Genomic DNA, 25,841 nt, shown 5'->3' on the forward strand with positions numbered 1-25,841 from the left:
GATATCATTGTGATTTGTAGTTAAAATTATGAATGACAAAATTTATATATATTTAGTGATGATATCTCTAAACTTCATAAACCCCTCATTTTTTCGCCTTCAATTATGATAACTGGATTATTGTCTAATAATATTACATGTATAATTAAATTTATAAAACAATTCTTGCAACGCATAAAATTCAATGAAAAATTTCATTTATCAAAATCTCATGATAAATTCAATACAAAATCTCTTGATGTAAAAATAAAATCTCATGATATAATTGTTATAAACATCGTTATACAATATATTTGTGGGGGCCCGTGCTCCTGATTAACGTTTAATGACCAAACAACCAGGATTTATTAACGTAAACAGCGAAAGCGATTAAAAATTTTCCATTTTGGGCCTACAGAAATTTCAGCATGACCTATTCGTAAATAGGACATCCCAAAAAAAATCAAAACATCACAAACAATATTTATATACTCGAAATAAAGTCACAACATCAATTCACAACCTATAGCCGCACTGGCCGGGACTAAACACATGCAGAGCCGGCAAGGCTCGATCACACAACTATCCATTCAAAACATCGTAAAACAACATTACAGCTACACGGGGCATCTCCCCGGTAAATGTATGACTCCATAATATAGTGTATATATATATCTGGGAAACTCTCAACCACGACTCGACGACTGGGCACCACTACCTGACGCTCCACCAGACGCGTCAAATCCTCCTGGATAACCTGCTATGACATCAAAAACAACCACAGCATAAAAGAAACGAGGGGTCGGGCCCCAGTACGACGAACCAGTAATATTACGACAAATATAACTGACATGAAATAAAATCAAGTACAATGCTATGCGATGCAATGTAATGCAATGCGTGAAAGGTAACAACAAAATAATGGATACCAAAGCGGAGTCCAAATGAAACGCATCAGCAACAAGAACAGTGGCCACCCGTGCCAGGAATGCAGCAACGTAATAGCATGCCGCCGCTATCCATGCACGTAGCATCGAGGGTACGGGTGCGACCCGCTCAGCCCTCATGCAAGTCATCAGGAGTGCTAGTCCTATCACCCATTCCATCGATGAGATGTCAGGAGTGATCTAATCCTATCACTCACTCCATAGATGACGCAACATCGCAACAGATCAGTAATGCTAGCAATCAACGGAGTCAAGGCTCGAAATGCTATGCATCAACTCAAATAAATCCATGAATGCAATCAAGTATTCACAGAAGCACATAAAGCACGTCACAACTTATTACAAAGTACTTAACGTCATTTCACATCACTATAGACGTCATAATAAAACGGTTCATACGTACCTCAACAGACTTTAATTTACCACAAAATATCTTAAGGATTTCTCGCAGAATCCAATCCTGTGGCAAATAATACATTTCATATCAAGTCCCATTTATTTTTCCAATATTCACTAATTTAGCCTAAAATTCCAAAAATTCTTAATTTAGGCTTTAAAATTTCTAAAATTAATATATGTCAATTCTATAGCGTCTAAACATTTAATTGTTGAACACTAAAATTCGAAAACCCAATCTAAAATTCTTGAATTTTCGAAATTATGCCCAATTAAATTCTGAAATTTCGTTAATACCTCCAATGAGCTCCGATATATCACCTACAATCAATAATACAACATATATTAATTATTGGAACTCAATTGACATAAAATCCCCAAAATTCGAAACCCTAAATTAATAATTATACCTCTGAAATTTCGAAAAATGCTTAAAGCTTCGAATTTAAGCTTTACACAACCTAACCCAAGCTTCCTTCCAACTTTTCCGGCGAAAAACAGGCGACGGTCTCCGACGGGTTTCCGAGAGTCGCGAGTTTTCTGTGAAATTTTGGTATCAATGGATAGCTCTCGTCGAGAGGATTCCGAATATGTATTTACTTTATTTTTTTGGACAATCGGAGCGGCCACAATCGACGGTCAAAGCTTAGAAATCGAAAAGAAAGAAAGGACGATGAAGCTTTCGGTGATGGAGGAAAACGGGGAGAGAGAAATAAATTTTTACGTTTATTTATTTTTTTTTTTAACTTACTTAATGACATTTGGGCTGGGCTTTGAGGAAACTTTGGGCTGGGCTCTCACATTCTCCCCTACTAATAAAAGATTTCGTCCTCGAAATCTAGCATACACAATATTTATACAAAAGTGGCTTACAAACATTCACCACTGATAGTACATAGGGAAATCAGAATACATGGAATAATTTATTACATTTTCAAACAAGTGAGGCCAATCCTGACGCATCTTAGCCTCTAATTCCCATGTAGCTTCTTCTCTCCCATGTCTACTCCATTGCACCATGACCAATGGAATCGTCTTATTCCTGAGTTGCTTTTCTTTATGATCTAGAATTTGCACTGGATGCTCAACATAGCTAAGGGAACTATCTAACTCCAACTCATCAGTCCTCAAGACATGAGAAGGATCCGGCTCGTACTTTCGCAGCATAGATACATGAAACACATCATGTATCGCAGATAAACTCTGCGGCAAGTCCAAACGATAAGCCAACGTGCCAATCCTCTCAACAATCGCATATGGACCAATATAACGCGGAGCTAGCTTCCCTTTGCGCCCAAATCTCATAGTACCACGAAACGGTGATACTTTCAAGAAAACCTGATCGCCAACCTGAAATTCTAAAGGCCTACGCCTTTTATTAGCATAGCTGGCTTGACGATCCTGCGCTGCTTTCATTCTTTTCCTGATCATTTCAACCTTCTCTTTCAATTCTTGTATAAATTCTGGTATTGCCATCTGTTTTTCTCCTACATCTTCCCAGCATATCGGAGATCTACATTTTCTACCATATAAGGCTTCAAATGGTGCCATTCCGATGGTTGCTTGGAAGCTGTTATTGTAAGAGAATTCCACAAGTGACAATGATTCCTGCCAACCACCACTAAAATCCATCACGACTGCTCGCAACATATCCTCGAGTGTCTGAATGGTCCTCTCTGACTGACCATCTGTCTGTGGGTGATATGCAGTACTCATCGCCAACTTTGAACCCAATGCTGATTGCAAACTACCTCAAAACTTTGAGGCAAACCTGGGATCACGATCTGATACTATGGTTACAGGCACACCATGCAATCTCACTACATGATCGATGTACATTTTTGCCATTTTCGTATAAGTACAAGTACGATCATAAGGAATAAAATGGGCTGATTTAGATAATCTATCCACAATCACCCAAATCGCATCACAACCACGATTAGAACGAGATAGGTGTGTCACAAAATCCATAGCAATATGCTCCCAATTCCACTGTGGCACTTCAAGACTATGTAACATACCACCAGGTCTCATTATCTCAGCTTTAACCTGTTGGCACGTCAAACATCTAGCAACAAAGTCAGAAATCTCCTTCTTCATACCTTCCCACCAATAATGAGATTTCAAGGTATGATACATCTTTCTGATTCCAGGATGAACACTGTGCCGACTACAATGAGCTTCACGAAGTATAGATTCTTTCAAATCTATCAAATTCGGAACCACAAGTCTACCATTATAGCGCAGACATCCATCTGAAGCAACACTGAACTTGTCTGATTGACCTGTCTGAGTCAATTCTTTCAATCTATGAACATGCGGATCAGTTCTCTGTGCTGCTTTGATTTTAGAAATAATCTGTGGCTCAACTTGAATAGATGAAACTATAAAGTAGTCGCCCTTAGACTGATAAGTCCATCCTGAAGTTCCCAAATGCTCATGAACTTTTGAAATAGTCAAAGATGTCAACATTTTAGGCTGAACCTTTCTGCTCAAAGCATCTGCAACTTGATTCATTCGCCCTGGCTGGTACTGAATTTCACAATCAAAGTCCTTAAGCAATTCCAACCATCGACGCTGTCTCATATTCAAGTCAGACTGTGTGAAAAGATACTTCAGACTCTTGTGATCAGAATAAATCACAAATTGTTCTCCGTACAGATAATGACGCCATATCTTCAATGCAAACACAATGGCAGCTAACTCCAAATCATGAACTGGATATCGAGTCTCATGTGGCTTCAACTGACGAGAAGCATATGCAATCACTCGCCCATTTTGCATCAAAACACAACCCAGTCCATTTAGAGAAGCATCTGTACAGACAACAAATCCACCTGAGCCTGAAGGCAAAGCTAGCACCGGAGATGGGGTCAACTTTTCTTTCAAAGTCCGAAAACTAGACTCACATTCTGCAGTCCACACAAAACGTCGATCTTTCTGTGTCAACTGGGTCATAGGCCTAGCTATTCGAGAAAATCCCTCAATGAAACGCCTATAATACCCAGCTAATCCCAAAAAGCTTCGAATTTCAGACACATTGGTTGGTTTAGGCCAATTGATAACAGCTTCAACTTTACTAGGATCAACAGATACTCCTTGTGCTGATATAACATGGCCCAAAAATAAAACTCTTTCCAACCAGAACTCACACTTAGAAAATTTGGCATACAACTGCGCTTCTCTGAGTGTTTGGAGAACTAGTGTCAAATGTTTTTCGTGCTCTTTCTTTGACTTGGAATAAATCAAGATGTCATCAATGAAAACGATAACGAATTTATCTATGAATTCCCGGAATACACGATTCATTAAATCCATAAACACCGCTGGAGCATTAGTCAAACCAAACGGCACGACTAGGAATTCATAGTGTCCATAACGTGTCCGAAACGCTGTCTTAGGAACATCTTCCTCTCGGACTCTGAGCTGATGATAGCCGGAACGAAGATCAATCTTGGAATATACGGAAGTACCCTGCAACTGATCAAACAAGTCGTCAATACGCGGCAGAGGATACTTATTCTTCACAGTAGCCCGGTTCAACTGCCGATAATCGACGCACATTCTCATCGTTCCGTCTTTCTTCTTTACGAACAATACTGGAGCTCCCCAAGGCGACATACTTGGTCTGATATAGCCTTTCTCCAGTAAATCCTGAAGCTGTTCTTTGAGTTCTTTCAACTCTGTCAGAGCTAAACGATATGGTGCTCTAGATATAGGATTTGTCCCTGGCATCAATTCAATGCTAAGATCTATTTCCCTTTGAGGCGGAAAACCCGGAATCTCATTAGGAAATACATCAGGAAAATCCTTGACAACGGGAATGTCTGAAACTTTCAATTGTTCTTCCCGTGTTGCATCAAGAGCATAGATCAAAAATCCTTCGTTGCCGATTGACAACAATCTGAACATTTCCATTGCAGATACTAATGGAATTCGAGACTGTGAATCATAACCATAAAAATTCCATTTGCTGCCATAATACGGTCTAAATCTGACAATTCCATGGAAACAGTCCACAGTAGCTCGGTAATTCGTCAATATATCCATACCAAGGATACAATCGAAATCAGACATAGCTAACTTGATTAGATTAGTTATCATAATATTATCCTCAAATCTAATCACACAATTTATGACTATCTCGCGAGACATCAAGTATACACCGGCAGGAGTAGCCACATACACAGTATCCAACAACGGAATAGTAGCAATCTCATGCTCATAAACAAATGCAGCAGATAAAAATGAATGAGATGCTCCAGTTTCTATCAATATACGTGCAGGATAATCGAAAACATAGCAAATACCTGCAATAACTCCGCCTGGTGCATCCTGGGCCTGGTCCTGAGTCAAAGCATGGACTTGAGCTTGCTGCGGCCCTGGAAATGGCTGCTGAATAGGACCTCTAGGAGGTGGATAACCGGATTGCTGAAATGACTGGGTAGGAGCATATGGTCTAAAGACTGGTCCACGGGGAACTTGTCCAGACTGTTGTGGCTGAAATTGCTGTCTTTGTGCATTAGGGCATACTCTGGCAAAATGCCCAACTTGACCACAAACGTAACAAGATCCCTGTACTCCTACACATTGGGAACTAAAATGTCGACCACCACATCGGTCACAATGCACAGTGCTAGACGACCCAACCGAACCTCCTCCTCGTGCACTTCCTGAACTGGAAGAGCTGGATTGAGACTTCTTCTTGAATTGCTTTCCTTTTACCTTGTACCTTGGCTGTTTGGGTTGTTGGTATGACTGTACAGGCTGATATGGAGGTAAATCCACTGGCATTGACATACTACTACCAGATCCCTGAGAAACAGATGATGGACCTGGCTGTGGGTCTCCTCTGAGCAAACTTGCTTCAATTTTCCTCGCCTTTTCCACTGCTTGAATATACGTATTAGGCGATCCAGTCATTACCAAAGTATGAACAGTCCGTTGCAACCCATGCAGAAAACGTGATAGTTTAGCCTGATCATTCCTAGCAACATGTGGAACATAGGGCAAAAGAGCAGAAAACTGTGAAGCATATTCCACAACTGATTTGTTTCCCTGCACCAACTGATTGAACTCTTCTTCTTTAGCAGCATAATATGACGGTGGTGCATATTCTTGGGTAAAGTGAGCACGAAATGCATCCCAAGTAATAATTTCACCAGAGTCCTTCATTTCTTCCTCTGTGGCTTCCCACAAGAGTTGTGCTCGGTCTTTCAGTTGGTAGATGGCAAGCTTCAATTTAATATCTTGGGAATACTCCATCAAATTAAATAGATGATTTATGCTTTTCAGCCAGCCTGCTGCTTTTTCTCCGCTCTCGTTGCCAAAGAATTTTGGAGGACGTAATTCTTGGAACTGCGAAATTATTAACTGCATTCTTCCAACTTTCTGTGTCAGCTGTTCCACTTCTTGCTCAATCACTGCCTGTCTAGCTCCAGGTCTTTCAGGTCGAGGAGGTTCTTGATACACTTCTTCTTCAATGTTTTGAGCGACTTGTCCTCGAGGTCGACCACGTCTACCTCTAATGATATCAGCAAGTCCTCGAACATTTTGTGCCTCAGATTCTTGCGCTATTTCCTTCCCTTTTCTACCTCTACCTCCAGGTGCCATTCTACAATACACGAGGATTAAATACACAGGCAGATAACAGGTAAAAGAAATTAATAGGCAATTTCTAAACTACATATCATGCCTAATCAGCTAATCGTCAGGCAAATTCAAAGAAATCACACCAAATAATTCAAATAAGAGCAAATAGTCAAACACATGCACAATCATGTTATTTGTGTCTAGACTCAAGTGCCCTAGACTCTAATTCGAGCATATCCCAGTTACGCTCTGATACCAACTGTGGGGGCCCGTGCTCCTGATTAACGTTTAATGACCAAACAACCAGGATTTATTAACGTAAACAGCGAAAGCGATTAAAAATTTTCCATTTTGGGCCTACAGAAATTTCAGCATGACCTATTCGTAAATAGGACATCCCAAAAAAAATCAAAACATCACAAACAATATTTATATACTCGAAATAAAGTCACAACATCAATTCACAACCTATAGCCGCACTGGCCGGGACTAAACACATGCAGAGCCGGCAAGGCTCGATCACACAACTATCCATTCAAAACATCGTAAAACAACATTACAGCTACACGGGGCATCTCCCCGGTAAATGTATGACTCCATAATATAGTGTATATATATATCTGGGAAACTCTCAACCACGACTCGACGACTGGGCACCACTACCTGACGCTCCACCAGACGCGTCAAATCCTCCTGGATAACCTGCTATGACATCAAAAACAACCACAGCATAAAAGAAACGAGGGGTCGGGCCCCAGTACGACGAACCAGTAATATTACGACAAATATAACTGACATGAAATAAAATCAAGTACAATGCTATGCGATGCAATGTAATGCAATGCGTGAAAGGTAACAACAAAATAATGGATACCAAAGCGGAGTCCAAATGAAACGCATCAGCAACAAGAACAGTGGCCACCCGTGCCAGGAATGCAGCAACGTAATAGCATGCCGCCGCTATCCATGCACGTAGCATCGAGGGTACGGGTGCGACCCGCTCAGCCCTCATGCAAGTCATCAGGAGTGCTAGTCCTATCACCCATTCCATCGATGAGATGTCAGGAGTGATCTAATCCTATCACTCACTCCATAGATGACGCAACATCGCAACAGATCAGTAATGCTAGCAATCAACGGAGTCAAGGCTCGAAATGCTATGCATCAACTCAAATAAATCCATGAATGCAATCAAGTATTCACAGAAGCACATAAAGCACGTCACAACTTATTACAAAGTACTTAACGTCATTTCACATCACTATAGACGTCATAATAAAACGGTTCATACGTACCTCAACAGACTTTAATTTACCACAAAATATCTTAAGGATTTCTCGCAGAATCCAATCCTGTGGCAAATAATACATTTCATATCAAGTCCCATTTATTTTTCCAATATTCACTAATTTAGCCTAAAATTCCAAAAATTCTTAATTTAGGCTTTAAAATTTCTAAAATTAATATATGTCAATTCTATAGCGTCTAAACATTTAATTGTTGAACACTAAAATTCGAAAACCCAATCTAAAATTCTTGAATTTTCGAAATTATGCCCAATTAAATTCTGAAATTTCGTTAATACCTCCAATGAGCTCCGATATATCACCTACAATCAATAATACAACATATATTAATTATTGGAACTCAATTGACATAAAATCCCCAAAATTCGAAACCCTAAATTAATAATTATACCTCTGAAATTTCGAAAAATGCTTAAAGCTTCGAATTTAAGCTTTACACAACCTAACCCAAGCTTCCTTCCAACTTTTCCGGCGAAAAACAGGCGACGGTCTCCGACGGGTTTCCGAGAGTCGCGAGTTTTCTGTGAAATTTTGGTATCAATGGATAGCTCTCGTCGAGAGGATTCCGAATATGTATTTACTTTATTTTTTTGGACAATCGGAGCGGCCACAATCGATGGTCAAAGCTTAGAAATCGAAAAGAAAGAAAGGACGATGAAGCTTTCGGTGATGGAGGAAAACGGGGAGAGAGAAATAAATTTTTACGTTTATTTTTTTTTTTTTTTTAACTTACTTAATGACATTTGGGCTGGGCTTTGAGGAAACTTTGGGCTGGGCTCTCACAATATTTGTTATACATTTAACATTATTCTAAATCATAAAAATATATAATGTTTAAAAAATACCGAGTACTACATATATCTATCGCATGTATTGTACACGTTATATTATCTATATTTCTATACTAAAATTTAATGAATCAATACGGTGGTATAGTAATCATTTTTCGTATTTTTAATTGAACTTCCAAAAATAACCATGCCAATTTAAAAAAAATAGATCAAATACTTACAATTTAGTAATTTCAACTTTCCCACAATTTCCCATCACGTCGGCAAATTTTAGTCATTTTCACCCGTGTATAATTGCTTGAGGTTGGTTTCTAATTTTTTTTAAATAATGAATAACGTTTACGTATAAGAATATGTCTCTTGTGAAACGATCTCCCAAATTTTATTTGTGAGACAGGTCAATCTTATCGATATTCACAATAAAAAATAATACTCTTAACATAAAAAGTAATATTTTTTTCATAAATGACCTAAATAAGAAATCTGTCTCCAAAATCCGACTCATGAGATCATGTCACATAAGTTTTTTTTGTCTACGTATAAATGATCTTTTAATATTATAATTTAATAATACACATTTAATATATAATATTTATTGATTTTCGTCATACATGTGCGTGTTCCAATAGTATATATCAAATACAAAATGTAAAGGCAAAAAAAAATGGTAAAAATTTGTATAAGACGGTCTCATGTGTCGTATTTGTGAGACAAATCTCTTATTTGGATCATCCATGAAAAATTATTATTTTTTATGTTAAAAATATTATTTTTTATTGTGAATATGGGTAGAGTTGACGCGGATTCGAGACTCACTAAAAAAATTGCTTCGTACTTTTAAATTTCTAAGTATATATCATTTATTTTATTATAATATTAATTCATGATCACAAGCTTTTCAGGACACTCACTGGCGCAGTCATGCCTGTTCATAACTCATGAATGATTGTTTGATCGGAGAGATTTTGGAGTGGCGACGAGTTTAGTTCGGAATCACTACTCAACAATCAGCGTTTCGAGATTGTGTTATCGTTGTAAGTTTGACTCGAAACTCTCTGCTGATCACCTCTACTTGTTCGGGCATCGGCCGTGGCGCGTAGAAATGGCGAGATCTCGTAAGTCAATGTTCAAATTTCTTGCTTTACATAGTGCAGGAGTATTTCTGCTACCTTAGCTAGCAGAATTGTGGCTTGGATTTTTGTTATTATTTTTCTCGTGACTACATTTCTGGAGTGGAGGTTGTGTGGATACCGTGTAATTCTTTTTACCTGTTATTTCGTGCTTTAGTTGGAAGGAGACTTGGCCTAGAAGCAGCTGCTGATCATGAGAGCTTACATGAACCCGATCCTGTGTTGCAGAAAGTTCCATCTCAGAGCGTGAAGTAAATTTAGGCAAAAACTTAGTAAATTTAGGCAAAAACTTGTGTGAGACGGTCCTTATAGCTCGTATTTTGTGAAGCAGATCTCTTATTTGGGTCATCCATAAAAAAATATTACTTTTTAAAGATTCGTGAGACCGTCGAGACCGTCTCACGAGAGACTGCTCTTAAATTTATCTCTTTTTTGTGGAGGACGTTGTTTAAAGTTGAATTCAGCTGTCTAGTACTGGTAGTCTGGTATATTCTCTTCTTGTTTTTATGGAAAAAAGAGGAGCATATCGTGTTTAGTTCCAATCATCTTGTGGATTAATCTGGGTTGCAAGCTCATAATTAGAACATATGTATAGAGTATTCAGTAATAGTTTTTGAATTATTTTCCCTAAAGTGGCTAATTTTGTTTGTTTGGATCCGGATCCAATCAATCCTACATCTTAAAGGTAAAACATCAAAGCTTGTTGTCTGATCTATTTTTCCATTATTTTTCAGACGTAAATTCCTTGTACTAGATTTCAGACGACAACTTCCATTTTTGCCTGGTGTGGTTTTAGGATATATAAATTTAATGTCCATGGCTAACAAATTTTAGACCAGTAAATTTGTTGTTGAACTGGAGTTAATTGCCTCTTGAAACTAGTAGTTGTTAATCCTTTTAACTGTTAGTATATAATTGTATTGTGAGCAAAAGCATAACACATCAGTCTCACTCATTCTCATTCGTTGCCGTTCTCTGATATGCGATCCCATGTGGCTTAAGCCTCTCTAGTCTTAATATTCTATACAGTATTGTATTCTATCCCATATATTCTTAAATTTCATATGCATGTACTCATAATGTCCAAGTATCGAGGAACGCATAAACTAGTTCTGAATGGATTGGAAAATTCTTGACTGTTTAACTGGAATATGCTTGACATTGTTATCTGATGATCTTTTTGTGCAGATTGGGATGACTAGCTGGATATGGAGATGGACTCAAAAACTATTGCTGAAATCTCAGCTTTTGCCGATGAGAAACTGGAAATGATTACTCATGTTAGTACATCAGCTGAAAAAATATCTGAAGAAAGCAATTCAAACAAAGAAGTAAAGGCAGCCTCTGTTTCAACCTCAGCCTCAAACCAATGTTCAGGATCATACTTTATTCGGGGAGAGGAAACTGTGATTAAAAGCAAACGAACATTTGTGGTTAATCGAGAAGCTGAGAAAGGAAGTAAATCTTCAGTGCAATTGAAAATTCCTGTAGGGAAGAAGAAAGTGAAGGTAAGCAAATGGAATTTGTAAAACCAGATTGAATTGTCCTGTTATGCCAAAGTGCAATTCTGTGCAATTTGATGGAATTTTCTCTATCAAAGTCATACTCGTTAAAATTTTCAACTCATTCTATATGCTATATGCATCACGCCATAGCTATTCAGGTCCTTCCTTAAAATTAGTTTATGAACTTTGGGCAAAATGTGATTTTTAATTTTAGTACTTCTTAGAGTTCAATGGGTTTGAATGAACTTATCTACGTTTAAGATTTCAAGAAAAGATAAGTGGTTTCTTAATTTGTACGTAGGTTGATTGGACGCCCGAGCTACACAAAAAGTTTGTGCAGGCAGTGGAACAGCTGGGTTTGGATAAGGCTGTGCCTTCAACAATTCTGGAGCTCATGGGAATTGACTTTCTCACTCGCCATAATGTTGCTAGCCATCTTCAAGTATGCACATTTTTTAGGATTTTTTTTCGCTGTACTTAATTTATCATTTCTTTCATTATCGTCCAGCGATCACTTTGTTCCTTGTCTCTGAAATGGCAATTTTTTTGTAGTTTTTTCAGCAAAAGCGGATTGTTCTTCCCCATGTAATGTTTTTATTTTATTTTTGTATAAATGTACTATTTCAAATTGTTTTTCAGTTATTGATCACAGCTATGGAGATTGAATAATCATTTACTGAAATAATTACTTCAATCCGTAAATTCAAAGTTTTCTGCTATTGTTGGATCTTGACATGCCAAATGTTGTCCCAAAATGTGTTAAACTTGTCTTGATAGCAGAAAATAATGTTTGCAAATAATTTAGTGACATTGGAAATCCTTGATATTCTTATTGATGCATGCTGTTCTTTTTTCACAGCTAATAAGCTTCAATAGGCTCGTATGTGTTTTTCCTGTTAGCAGAAATATCGATCACACCAGAAACAAGTGCTTGCTCGAGAAGCTGAGGCTGCAAGCTGGAGCCGAAGGAGGCATGGTGTAGCAGGCAGGACAGATGCAAAATCTTGGGTTGTACCTACCACGGGCTTTCCCCCGGTGACAACATTTCCTCATTTTAAACCTTTACATGTATGGGGTCATCCATCTGCCGACCACTCATATATGCACTTGTGGCCTTACCACCAATTCCCCTCACCTGTTTGGTCCTCAGGTCATCCTTCGCCGCCATCACTATCCAGCGACCCTAATTTTTGGTATTTCCACCACCACAATGTAAGTGTACTCAATACACAAATTTGCCTAAATAAAATTTTATTGCCTTTAATGGCATGTATCATTTATGTAGGTTCCGGCACCAGGAATGCCTTGCTTTACGACGCCTTTTACACCCATGGTAGTTGCAATATCTTACTCTTCAGATTGTTGTATAGTTCATATTCATTTGTTTTCTTCCAAAGAATTCATAGACTCAAATCTGTGCGTTGGTGTTGTCCACGTAACAATCATGCAGACATTTCCCTCGCCTGCTGTACAAGGCATACCATCTACTGTCATGTACAGAGTGGACCCTGTTGTTGGTGTCCCGACTGTACCCCCTGGACAAACACTACCTGAACCACCATTTGACTTACATCCGGTAAGATTTCCTTTTCGTGTTTAAGAATTTTATGAAGTATTTAAATGTCAGAACACTGCATATGGCAGCCACATATACATGGAATTAGCGTATAGATTCTCTTTCAGAAATGCAGTTCACTGTTGCACTTTGATTTCTTGTAAAGTGCTGGAAACCTGCTCCATGGACTGAGAACTAAAAACACTACTTCCTAGATTTCAAATAATATTACTTACCAAAAAAAGAGGACATAAATGAATGACACCGAGCGTGATAAAATGGTTGTCTTGTGATCAATCTAGTCTTGGATATACAGTGTTGAGACCCCATTCATGTGCAGCTTGCACCATACGAAAAGCAAGCAATTTTCTTCGAACGGTTTAATTATGAACTAAAAGTCTGTCTTAAAGTTTTGCTGAACATTACTCTCTTTCTTCCCCTGACTTTGTCATCATCAATGTTTTATCAGCCAAAGGAGAACATAGATGCAATCATTGGTGATGTTTTATCAAAGCCATGGCTTCCTCTACCACTGGGACTGAAGCCCCCCTCAGCTGATGGTGTACTGGTCGAGTTGCAACGTCAAGGGATATCAAAGATTCCACCATCTTGTGCTTAACTGGCTGCTTCATTCTTCGATTTTGTCACGCCACTAACAAAAAACAGACAATTTTTTTGTAAAAATTCATCTGTGATAAAATGGAAATCTTTCTGCATATTGGTTTTTCGTGCCGATTCCCCTTTAACTGCACACGGCGATATGTCAGATTGGCTCCAAAAGGGTGACATTTGTACGTTCCTGTTGTTTTGTCATAAATGAGCTTAATACTTTAGCTTATAGTAAAATTGAATAGAATAAGTTGGGGAATTACTTATTTTAATCCAAGTTAGAACTGTATTTTAAAAAATTGCCTTAATTTTATACAACATAGCCTCTTCTAATTTAAAGATCCTAAAATACCATTCTTTACTTTCTCAATCACAATTAACACAAAACTCGTATCAAATCAATCTATCTCAATATCAAATGTTAAAAATAATTATTTCAGAAATATTATTTTTCTATTTCTTTTCTATTACATTAATATTTACTAATTCATAACAAATAAATTAATTAGACTATCATTATTAAGAAATAAACTAATAGTAAGAATGTTCCTGCAAAAATAATAATAAATAATAGAAAAATATTGATGATAATACTACAATGTTAAAAATATTAATAAAACTAAGTATAATAATAAAAAAAATGAAATTAGCGAAACTATGATTTCTCCGTTTTATCCCGTATCTTGAATGATTAATTAAATATTTGGAAAAAAACTTCTTTCCAGAAGTATCAAACCCTTCTTCCCGAAATTCTGAATTTATGATACCAATAGCACTCAGGTGAAAGTGTCCGCCATATCCATAAACTACTCTTCAAACATCTGATGTTGCTATATGCATTTGGATAGTATATTTTACGGTACTGTTGGTCTCTTATTCAGCAGTGTTTTTTTTTCTTGCTCTGAGGAAACTAGTGGCTTGCATCTGTATTTAACTGTCATCCCATATTTAGTCTTTCGATTGAATTTCAAAGCAGCTTTAAAATTGAATGTATATGGTCATCAATTATAATAAGTCAAACATTATGTGATCTATTTAAAAATAAGGAATTTGACTTGGGGCATAAATGTCATGAATATTTATTGTGGATACCATATGCAGAATTTCTAATTTGATGAAGGGGCTAAATTAGAAATAGGCAAACGATATGTAACTGCTTAATAAAAGCAGTAAGGTAATGGTCCCCAAATGTAGAAAAGAAACGTAAAGATATCTCTTTATATCCCCATCAATAGAGAGAATTAGGAACCTAAGGAAATTCTACATTTTGGAAGATCAAAACCGCTATAAACTATGACTAAAGATTCAGGTACGCTTCCGTATTCGTTTTTATATTTAATCAAGAACATGATTGTGATTCTCTGGTATAGTTTCATTTGGGATTAGAAACACAGAAAATCTAGAGAAACAGTTTAACAATTGGTATCAGAGCACCATTAATCTTGTTCTTGATTTGAGAATAAAAAAAAAAAAATTTAATTTTGGTGTGATCTTCCAAAATTTTTTTTTTTCTCTGTTGATGAAATCCTCAATGATTTGTGTTTATCGGTCAATGGTGGATGAAATAATAGCCTTCCCAGGAACTTTGGGTGGAAAATTGATTATTCTACTATTAATTTTCATGCAACTTTGACCAATGATTCAATTTTTTGGATTTATTTATTTTATTATTATTTAATTAATTCGATTGAATTCAATTAATTGGCATACTATATAATAAAATTATTATAGTTCATCATTCCGATTGAATTAATTGAAACAAGATGTCGCCAAAGTGATCTCTCTTTTGTAGATTGTTCATGACGAATTTTGAATGTTTGTAAGTTTGTAAGTTCATGCGATTATTAATCGGCTCAAAGGAAGGTTAATAGTTGGCCGGACGACATAATTACCTGTGATAGTAAACACGTAACGATTATAAGGATTTTACATGAGAATAATAAATCAATCCAAAGAGGGGTTTGTTATTTGTCATGCATTATTGTTAGTGTTTGATTATTACAACAAGAGTATCACTTGCAGTTAATTTTACTGTCCAAAGACTTGAAATTAATGGTGCGCTAGGTATCTTGAGATGGGATTTGCCAATTAATTTTGAATTTTATTGATAATTATGATTGTGAGCATGTTATTTATTTATTTTTAATGTTCTCTTTTAGTGAATGTTGCTAATATTTCTGCCAACTTAAGTTCAGTACCGGTCCTTAATGGTACTAACTTTAAGGACTGGAAGGAGAACATTCAGATAGTTCTCGGGTGCATGGACATGGACCTTGCGATTCGGACGGAGAAACCCACTACTCCTACGGCAATTAGCTCCTCTGAAGAGAGAGCTATATTTGGGAAGTGGGATCGCTCCAACCGCATGAGTCTGGTGATCATCAAGCGTGCCATTCCGGAGGTGTTTAGGGGTGCAGTGTCTGAGGACATCACCAATGCCAAGGAGTACCTTGCAGAAATCGAGAAGCGCTTTGCCAAAAGCGATAAGGCTGAAACAAGCACTATTCTAAAGAGCTTGATTTCAATGAAGTATAAGGGCAAGGGAAACATAAGGGAGTACATCATGGAGATGTCTAATCTTGCTTCGAAATTGAAGGCACTAAAGTTGGATTTGCACGAGGATTTACTTGTGCATCTCATCCTGATTTCTCTTCCGGTTCAGTTCAACCACTTTAAGGTCAGTTTTAACTGTCAGAAGGAAACGTGGAGTTTGAATGAACTGATTTCTCACTGTGTCCAAGAGGAAGAGAGATTGAATCAAGAGAAGACAGAAAGTGCTCATTTGGCAAGCACCTCTAAGACAAGGGCAAGAAAAGAAAGAATGTAAATGCTGTGGGTCCGAGTGAGAAGAAACAACATAAAGTTGGTGACCTTTGTTTCTTCTGCAATAAACCCGGACACATGAAGAAGGAGTGTGCCAAGTATCGCGCGTGGCGCGAGAAGAAAGGTACATTTCTTAATTTGGTTTGTTCTGAAGTTAACTTAGCTTCAGTACCTAGAAATACTTGGTGGTTAGATTCCGGTGCTACTACTAACATCAGTATTTCAATGCAGGGTTGCCTGAGCTACCGAAAGCCAAGTGATGCTGAAAGAAGTATCTATGTAGGCGATGGAAAGTCGGTAGAAGTGAAAGCAATTGGTCATTTTAGATTGTTGCTTTGTACTGGTTTCTATTTGGATTTAATGGATACTTTTGTTGTACTGTCATTTAGACGGAATTTGGTTTCTGTTTGTTATTTGGACAAATCTGGTTACAATTGTTCCTTTGGAAACAATCAGTTTATGTTATCTATTAATTCTAATGTTGTTGGAACTGGTTTACTTATGCAATATGACAATCTCTATTTGCTTGATAGAAATGCTTCATATCATGAAACCCTAAATGTTGAATCGAAAGGTACAAAACGAAAGCTAAATAATGATAATTCGGGTGCATTATGGCACAAGCGCTTAGGTCACATCTCTAGAAATAGAGTTGAACAACTTGTGTCGGATGGAATTTTAAATTCCATTGATTTTACGGACTTTAATGTCTGTATTGAATGCATTAAAGGAAAACAAACCAAAAGCAAGAAATTAGGTGCATATCGAGCTACGGAAGTCTTAGAATTGATACATACGGATGTTTGTGGACCGTTTCCAACACCTTCTTGGAATGGTCAACGCTACTTTGTATCATTTATAGACGATTTTTCGAGATATGCATACATATAAAAGGCTCAAACATTGGACGTGTTCAAGTCATTCAAGGTTGAAGTTGAAAATCAACTCGACAAAAGGATAAAGAAAATAAAGTCCGATCGTGGTGGTGAATACTATGGTCGGTACGATGGTTCGGGTGAACAACGTCCAGGGCCTTTTGCCAAATTCCTAGAGGAGTGTGGTATCGTCCCACAATACACCATGCCGGGCTCTCCATGCATGAATGGTGTAGCAGAAAGACGAAATCGCACTCTACAAGACATGGTAAGGAGTATGGTTAGCCATTCATCCTTGCCGGAATCACTCTGGGGTGAGGCACTAAAGACGGCAGCATACATTCTAAATAGAGTGCCGACAAAAGCAGCTGCTAAAACACCTTTTGAGCTTTGGTTGGGGCGAAAACCCAGTCTGAAGCATTTTCACGTTTGGGGATGTCCAACTGAGGCGAGGCCTTATAGGCCACATGAGAATAAGTTGGATCCCAAGACTGTGAGCAGCTACTTTATTGGCTATTCTGAGCGATCAAGGGGCTATAAGTTTTACGATCCCAAATCAAGGTCAATTTTTTAGACGGGTACAGCTATATTCTTCGAGGATATTGAGTTTGGGGGGAAGAATAAAATAAAGGACTTTGTCTTTGAGGAAGAATCAACTTCCAGTACGGTTAATGAGGAGTTGATTCCTATTCCGATTGCTTTAGACAATGATCAGGATTCCACTCTGGTCATTAATAATATCGGAATTCCAGAAAATCAAGACATCGTTGATCTCCCAGATGTACAAACTCAACAACCTCTTGAAGAAGAGATTGAGGTCCAAGTGCCATTGCGGCGGTCCACGAGAGAAAGGAGAAGTGCTATTTTGGATGATTATGTAGTATTTCTTCAGGAACATGAGGATAATGTTGGCATGATGGAAGATGATCCTATCAACTTTCGTCAAGCCACAGAAAGTTCCAATTCGGTAAAGTGGGTCGAAGCAATGAATGAGGAGTATAAGTCAATGCAAGACAATAAAGTTTGGGAACTTGTCCCACTGCCGGAAGGTACAAAACCTGTTGGTTGCAAATGGATTTTTAAGACCAAAAGGGATTCAAACGGTAATGTGGAGAAGTATAAAGCTCGTCTTGTGGCAAAAGGCTTTACTCAAAAATACGGGGTTGACTATAAAGAGACTTTTTCTCCGGTTTCAACTAAGGACTCTTTTAGGACAATCATGGCACTTGTTGCACATTTCGATATGGAGCTACATCAGATGGATGTAAAGACGACGTTTCTCAATGGCGACATTGATGAAACAATATATATGGTGCAGCCAGAAAACTTTGTGTCGGGAGACCCAAAGAATATGGTTTGCAAATTAAAGAAATCCATCTATGGACTTAAACAAGCGTCTCGTCAGTGGTACCATAAATTTCACGAAATAATTCTCTCATTTGGTTTTGAAGGGAATTTAATCGATGATTGTGTGTATCACAAGTTCAGTGGGAGTAAGCACATATTTTTGGTTTTATATGTGGACGAAATTTTGCTTGCAACAAACGATATAGGCTTATTGCACCAAACCAAGAGTTTATTGTCAAGAAATTTCGAGATGAAAGATCTTGATGAGGCCTCATTTGTATTAGGAATTCAGATACATCGAGATCGTTCTCGAGGTGTTCTTGGATTGTCACAAATGAGCTATATCGATAAAGTACTTAAAAGATTTGGCATGCAAGATTGTAAACCAGGAAACACCCCAGTCGCTAAGGGAGATAAGTTTAATCTCAAACAATGCCCTAAGGGAAGTCTTGAAATTCAAGAAATGCAAAAGATTCCCTATGCTTCGGCGGTAGGAAGTCTTATGTATGCTCAAGTTTGTACGCGTCCGGATATTGCGTACATAGTAGGTGTGTTGGGCAGATATCTAAGCAACCCAGGTATGGATCACTGGAAAGCAGCCAAAAGGGTTATGAGATACCTGAAAAGAACTAGGAATTACATACTCACATATAGGAGGTCAGATCATCTTGAGATCATTGGGTATTCTGACTCCGATTTTTCGGGATGCCAAGACAGTATGAGATCCACTTCGGGTTACATTTTTATGTTAGCTGGTGGAGCTATTTCTTGGAGAAGTGCCAAACAGACACTTACAGCTTCCTCCACTATGGCGGCAGAATTTGTTGCTTGTTACGAAGCATCAAATCATGCGATATGGCTGAAGAACTTTGTCACTGGGCTGCGTATTCTGGAAGGGATTGAAAGACCCCTTGGATTATTTTGTGACAATAGATCAGCTGTATTATATTCCAACAACAATAGGAGCTCGACAAAGTCGAAGCATATTGACATCAAGTTTCTTGTTGTGAAAGAAAGGGTACAAAGTGGACAGATTTCTATAGAACACTTAGGTACAAACTCCATGGTAGCGGACCCCTTGACAAAGGGTTTGCCGCCTAATGTCTTTCATGAGCATACTGCTCGTATGGGTGTCGTAGAGATGGATGATCTCTAGTTTGAGTGGGAGTTTGTAGTTTGGTTGTTTTATAGACAGTTATTTATGTATTTTTATTCTGATCAGAAATGAAGTATTATTCAGTTCATTACACTTTGTACAATTATGTTTAAAAGTTTGATCTCACTATAGTTGAGTAGGACCAGTTGAAAATTAACATGAACAGATCACCTTGCATGTAATTTCATGCCACTAATTCATGTTTGATCTATGTCATTTAGTGATGTTGATTTACGTTACCATGGATGAGTTTAGTTGTGATTGATACAATTAAGACCGCTTTGATCCTATGTCAATATGATTAATGGACGAGATTGTTAGGAATGTCCTCAGATTTGATGACACGACATGTGCACACTAAGGATATCATATTCATTATATTGTATATGTGTCCAGTGGGAGATTGTTAGTATTTTTGGGACACTTATATAATTAAATGAATGTATATGGTCATCAATTATAATAAGTCAAACATTATGTGATCTATTTAAAAATAAGGAATTTGACTTGGGGCATAAATGTCATGAATATTTATTGTGGATACCATATGCAGAATTTCTAATTTGATGAAGGGGCTAAATTAGAAATAGGCAAACGTTATGTAACTGCTTAATAAAAGCAGTAAGGTAATGGTCCCCAAATGTAGAAAAGAAACGTAAAGATATCTCTTTATATCCCCATCAATAGAGAGAATTAGGAACCTAAGGAAATTCTACATTTTGGAAGATCAAAACCGCTATAAACTATGACTAAAGATTCAGGTACGCTTCCGTATTCGTTTTTATATTTAATCAAGAACATGATTGTGATTCTCTGGTATAGTTTCATTTGGGATTAGAAACACAGAAAATCTAGAGAAACAGTTTAACACTATCATCTCGTAGTAATGCAGACAAATGAAGATGGCAATTGTTACAGCAATGCTGCTCGAAAATTAAATGAATTAAGCCAGATGTGTGCACAAAGATCGTGTCTCTGCCATGCAAGACTCGAGTAGCTGATTTTAAATAATCTTAAGTGCATGCTTATTCTTTCTATGTTATTCAGTACACATCATATGCTTTACCAAGATCAAACGATATTGATTACTCGCCAACCGGTCGTGAATTTGTTACGGGATCTTATGATAGAACTGTGAGTCCTCGTTAAACTGTCTTTTGCTCTTTTGATATTGTGGCCATATACTATTCCATTTTCCAGTAGGATGAGGAAGGATAGAGGTGTTACATCTTTACGAGCTATTAGTTACCAATAAAGATCTGAGTTCTGGCTATATTTTATGTTTTGCAGGTGAGGATATTCCAGTATAATGTGGTCACAGTCGAGAAATCTCTCGTACCAAGAGAATGCAAAGGTTTGAACATTTCTATTTCTTTCAGATATTTATCTTCCTGTCAATGTGTATATATTAGTATAACTTACAGCATTGAAGCTTTACATTATAGTTTAAACCCATTATTAATTATTAGACCTTAAATGTAGCCATGCTGGTGACTTGTTATACAGAAATGTCTGTCACAAGAATAAAATGTTTATATATATTTTTTGTAATTGGTTGAACCTTAATGAGGTAAATTTTTCACTTTTTTTTCTGAAAGAAACTTCCATTTAGACAAATATTTACAGATCATTTTGCACATAAGAGTCTCAACTCCAAAGAATTACGCTTTTATGTTATTCCAAAAATGAAAAAGGAGAGCAAAACATCAAGTTCTTAAAATAATGTAAAAACACTATTTTTCAACCATTTGAGGGTCCTTTTTTAAAATTTTAAATAACAATGGCTTCACCAATTTTTATAATGTTTTTTGCTCTCTATTTTTTTCAAAAAAAATTATATATTCAATTTTTTTTAATTAGAGTTAGGATTTTGTTGCAACTGGATTTCCACGATTCGACACTTTGATACCAGAAATAAGTTTCTTGTTAGACAGTTTCACGAATCTTTATCTATGAGACATGTCAATCCTACCGATATTCACAATAAAAAGTAATATTCTTAGCAGAAAAAGTAATATTTTTTCATGGATGATCCAAATAAGATATCCGTTTCACAAAATACGATCCGTGAGACTGTCTCACACAAGTTTTTTTCTATACCAAATAGACAAACGAGTCTTCTGTGTACATAAATTAATTAAAATTATTATTATTTAATACTACATCCAAAAACCCGTATCAAGGGTTTTAGGCCCTGGAAACCCTTCCATCGGACTAAAATAAATCCTGCAATCACTTAACTTTACATTGAACCAAATCTACGATTTGCGCAGAGCAGTTCAGCAAAAGGAAATGGCCATCGCCGCCGCATCAACTGCCGCTAGATCAATATTCCGGTCGTCATCCCTCCGTAAAGCCACCTCTGGACTCGCCTCCCAAACGAAATCCGCTCGCTCGTCGTTCGGCCTCCCTTCCAGGACCCCGCTTGCTCACCGCATCTTTAGGTAATCATCTATATCTACACGTAAAATATTCTGGGTTCAATTGTCTAAACCTGAAATGATGGAGTTTAATTTAGAACTGAAAACGTTCATAATATTATCTTTCGGTGTATAATTCCGAAAGGTCCCCTGCTGAAATGAGTGCGTGCTTGGAGTCAATGCAACCATACCACACTGCCACGGCCTCGGCCCTGATGACCTCGATGCTTACTGTCTCTCGCTTTGGATACGGTTGGCTTCCAGAAGGTACTTCTCATTGAATTTAATCTTTTTTGTTAACTTCTTTATTATTTCGCATTTTGTGTTCTAATAGTTTCGTGCTTAAATAGTTCTTTTTTCAGTGCAAAATCAATCTGAACTTGCCGTACATGCCTATGCTTATACATGAAATTTTTTGAGTACATATTCGATATGTGGTGCATTGTCATGCTATTTTTTGTCCTTTATGTATAGTTGGTTGTGTTTGTGATGAATAATACATGTATAGATTTTCAAATGCTCAAGATGGTGGATGCGATTTTCAGTGTTTTTTCTATTATATAAGAAGCAATATGATACAATAGAGTGATCATTTCTATCTAATTCTTTATCACAAGTTATATGAGAATTGAAAGGTAGCTGTTGGGATGAGGGGTTGGGGATGGAGTAAAGTTGGTGTCAGTTTATCATCAGTTCTCATTTACCTGATCATTAGGTTTGCCTTTTCATCCTGAACAGAGGAAGCGTGGAATAATAGTATGTCCTAGTGCCGATAGGCGACATCTTTTCTTGCGCAGTCCTTTCAACTTCCGAGCCAATTTTTTGGGGGTTACAAGTTTACCATGTTATTTAACCTTGAATTCTTGGTTCATTTATTTTCGACTCGTACATCCACTTTAGTGGGTGGGTTTCTTCAAAATATTACTTTATTTTGGATTCGGCGTACTTAGATATTTCTTGACATCTTTGGATTTTATGATTTTTTTTTCTGGATCTTTCTCCATAAACCACTGTTCGGGAAAGTCCTTTTGGTGCAGCTTCGCTATGCGCAGCTCCTTAAGTTTCATGAATGCCAATAGGTTGCCTGACCAGCATCTTCTCGTTCCTTTATTTAGGTATCTAGCAAGATCTGTAGAGCCATCTTTTGCTGCCCTTGTCCTTCTTTCATGTATCTGGTAAGTTAGTTTATTTTTCAGTTGTGCCCATCTTCCACCCAAAACATCATAAAGCCCTTGCATATTTGTCGGATTCTAGCTAGTTTAGTTGTTGGCAGCATTCCCTTCTATATTCTCCTTCTCCTCCCTCCTCTGTGCAATATTTTCTTCACATTGTTGATGAGACTGAGCTCCTAAAAATGATGATGACTATATATGACATCCAGCTTCGATATCTGTTTACCTATGCCTGTTTCTTCATTTGAATAAAAAAAATTCCTTCTTCATTCTTCCTGTTGTGTAGGCCTTGACAAGACTAGATGAAGACGGAGAAGCAAAGATCATTGCATTTGTTCTCATTCTTTCAGAACTCTTTAAACAGAAGACAATGTTTTTATTTGAAAAAACATTTTCCTTGTTTCGGATATGAATAAAACTTTCCTACTTTATTCTGTGTGCCAAGAGGTGGAATATATCTATTGTTGAATTTCTTTACCAATGAATTAATCTGTTTCTTTTGCTGATGTTCATAGTCCCAAATTCTTTTAACTGCATCTCTCCACTCTTCTAAACAACTGCAGAATTTCCAAACTAAGTTTGGGTTAGATGGTTGCTTGCTTATTGGCTTGGAGTACTTGTGTTTGTGTGTATACCTTCATCGAATTAGGACTCCATGTTTCTGTAGGATCAGTTCCATCAGATAAAACTTTTGAGGGAAGTCAATCAAGGTCGAAACTTACATTTTATCTTTATTCGATCAGCTTGCAATGATGATGTGTGATGAACTTTGGAAGGCAAGGAAATATTTAAACTACAATCTTCTATCGAACACCAATTGTGGAAAGTGAAGAAGTTTGATTGGCTACGAGAAGGGACAATATATTGTGTCAATGCCTAGAAAACTAATAAATTTCTTGTTGCTCATGATAAAGTTTGAGTATCATCATTTTCTTTTCCTTTTGAATGTTAAATACATTTGCTCATGAAAGACGAGATCGATTTGCATGAATACTTTATTAAGTGACCCTTCTTTGAGATTTAATTGCTGTTGGATGTTTGGATCTCTGTTTAAGATGTGATTGCAGTCAAAATTTTGCATTTTTGAAGTATTTTACTGATTTTCCATGTATTAATCAGCTTGCAATGATGATCTATGATCGGTACCATCCTTCAAAGGCTCAATCAAGGTCTCTTCCAGAAATTGTCTTATCTGAACAAATATTTATGTCCTGGAGAACACATTTGACCCATTTTAAACTGTTGCTGATTCCTCTATTGTGAAATCCAGCCACATGAAAAATATGAAGCAAAATGCATAATAAAAGTTACTTGCGTGTATATTGTTGGGTTAAAAGTATCAAATGAACTGGAGATATCATGATTGTGTATTTCCTGCCGTTCTTAGTTGCCAATTCTAATAATTCAGAGTGGAAGCCTTACTTTTTATGCTATGCCAATTATCAAGTTTAGTTTAGATGCTGTTAACATTGTACTTAAACCTGACGTTTCGTCATGTATTAGTAATGCATATCTCAGTTTTGTTATATCAAGCATTACTCCCACATAGCCGTAATGTGTGCTTCGTTATTTTTTGGCACATGTTTCGATAACTTTGTTAAAAATTTTGTTATAGACGCCACCTTTGGACTCCAAATGTGGTGCTTCCTATTATATTTCTTCGTAATGAAAGATATATTGTGTCGATGTTTAATAATTTTTGTTAGTATTGGAGATCTTGATAGTGAAGTACTTCGTCATTTTATATGTCGCCTGCCCATGTAATTTCACAAGAAGCAAACAATTTTCTTTTGAACAAAATATAATAATTTGATATATAGATGAAATCAGGTTAAGCCGTACCCAATTTTTATATTTTAAAAAGAACATCAATAAAAGTACAGCCAAGGGATCAAGTGTTTAGAAGTGCGAGAGAGCCTGCTAACCAAACGAACAATGCGGTAACTAATACCACTCCGTTTGGTTCGAGGGATTAGGAGTGATAGACTAATTTATCCGGCTCAATCAAGTGTTTGGTTCAATTTTAAATAAACCTACCTTATCCCTCCTAGGTATGATTAGGTTATATTAGGTAGGTTAAAATAATACCTCCTCACTCCCTAGGATTATTTATCCCACTCTTAATATCTCCTATTTTTCCGATTTTACCCTTCTCCTAAATTCAAACTCACCACCATTTCCCGCCACCGACCGCCGCCGGCCAACCACAGACGGACCGCCGACCGCGGCGAGCACCG

General features: G+C 37.2%; 4 protein-coding genes and 1 long non-coding RNA gene across 17 annotated transcripts; 3 read left to right on the top strand and 2 right to left on the bottom strand.

The window, feature by feature from the left end:
* Positions 1 to 450: 450 nt before the first annotated feature.
* LOC140812796 (uncharacterized) lies at positions 451 to 8,886 on the bottom strand. Of its 5 annotated transcripts, none has more exons than XM_073171161.1 (5): positions 8,613 to 8,886; positions 8,500 to 8,523; positions 8,210 to 8,266; positions 5,633 to 7,616; positions 451 to 736 (listed from the first exon to the last, which is right to left on the bottom strand). In XM_073171161.1, the coding sequence occupies exons 4-5, from the start codon at positions 6,933 to 6,935 to the stop codon at positions 666 to 668; spliced, it is 1,374 nt and encodes a 457-aa protein (XP_073027262.1). In that variant the 5' UTR covers positions 6,936 to 7,616; positions 8,210 to 8,266; positions 8,500 to 8,523; positions 8,613 to 8,886; the 3' UTR covers positions 451 to 665. The 5 variants fall into 5 exon arrangements, with proteins under 5 accessions (XP_073027262.1, XP_073027258.1, XP_073027259.1 ...); XM_073171157.1 differs by having other exon boundaries at positions 451 to 739; XM_073171158.1 differs by having other exon boundaries at positions 451 to 739; positions 5,633 to 7,619.
* Positions 783 to 2,017, bottom strand: LOC140812798 (uncharacterized). The gene is made up of 3 exons (XR_012113753.1): positions 1,733 to 2,017; positions 1,620 to 1,643; positions 783 to 1,386 (listed from the first exon to the last, which is right to left on the bottom strand). It is a non-coding gene; the product is annotated as an uncharacterized lncRNA (long non-coding RNA).
* A 1,103-nt stretch (positions 8,887 to 9,989) lies between the features above and the next one.
* LOC140812632 (probable transcription factor GLK1) lies at positions 9,990 to 14,052 on the top strand. Of its 4 annotated transcripts, none has more exons than XM_073170951.1 (8): positions 10,048 to 10,127; positions 10,300 to 10,393; positions 11,331 to 11,650; positions 11,949 to 12,089; positions 12,548 to 12,859; positions 12,933 to 12,980; positions 13,098 to 13,223; positions 13,672 to 14,048. In XM_073170951.1, the coding sequence occupies exons 3-8, from the start codon at positions 11,351 to 11,353 to the stop codon at positions 13,819 to 13,821; spliced, it is 1,077 nt and encodes a 358-aa protein (XP_073027052.1). In that variant the 5' UTR covers positions 10,048 to 10,127; positions 10,300 to 10,393; positions 11,331 to 11,350; the 3' UTR covers positions 13,822 to 14,048. The 4 variants fall into 4 exon arrangements, with proteins under 4 accessions (XP_073027053.1, XP_073027052.1, XP_073027055.1 ...); XM_073170954.1 differs by having other exon boundaries at positions 12,551 to 12,859; positions 13,672 to 14,022; XM_073170952.1 differs by lacking the exon at positions 10,300 to 10,393 and having other exon boundaries at positions 9,990 to 10,127; positions 13,672 to 14,051.
* A 1,052-nt stretch (positions 14,053 to 15,104) lies between these two features.
* LOC140811323 (uncharacterized) lies at positions 15,105 to 16,567 on the top strand. The gene is made up of 3 exons (XM_073169182.1): positions 15,105 to 15,120; positions 15,971 to 16,488; positions 16,553 to 16,567. Exons 1-3 carry the CDS (start codon positions 15,105 to 15,107, stop codon positions 16,565 to 16,567), a joined length of 549 nt encoding a protein of 182 aa, XP_073025283.1.
* Positions 16,568 to 22,197: 5,630 nt separating this feature from the next.
* LOC140812668 (protein NUCLEAR FUSION DEFECTIVE 6, mitochondrial-like) lies at positions 22,198 to 25,011 on the top strand. Of its 6 annotated transcripts, none has more exons than XR_012113729.1 (4): positions 22,198 to 22,456; positions 22,578 to 22,699; positions 23,548 to 23,607; positions 24,724 to 25,011. XR_012113729.1 is itself a non-coding variant. In XM_073171007.1 (3 exons), the coding sequence occupies exons 1-3, from the start codon at positions 22,305 to 22,307 to the stop codon at positions 24,741 to 24,743; spliced, it is 294 nt and encodes a 97-aa protein (XP_073027108.1). In that variant the 5' UTR covers positions 22,198 to 22,304; the 3' UTR covers positions 24,744 to 25,011. The 6 variants fall into 6 exon arrangements, 3 of the variants coding, with proteins under 3 accessions (XP_073027108.1, XP_073027109.1, XP_073027110.1); XR_012113728.1 differs by lacking the exon at positions 24,724 to 25,011 and adding an exon at positions 24,348 to 24,688; XR_012113727.1 differs by lacking the exon at positions 24,724 to 25,011 and adding an exon at positions 23,891 to 24,035.
* The last annotated feature ends 830 nt before the right edge of the window (positions 25,012 to 25,841 follow it).

Source organism: Primulina eburnea, chromosome 14, assembly GCF_022965805.1.
Source record: "Primulina eburnea isolate SZY01 chromosome 14, ASM2296580v1, whole genome shotgun sequence".
NCBI lineage: Eukaryota > Viridiplantae > Streptophyta > Magnoliopsida > Lamiales > Gesneriaceae > Primulina > Primulina eburnea.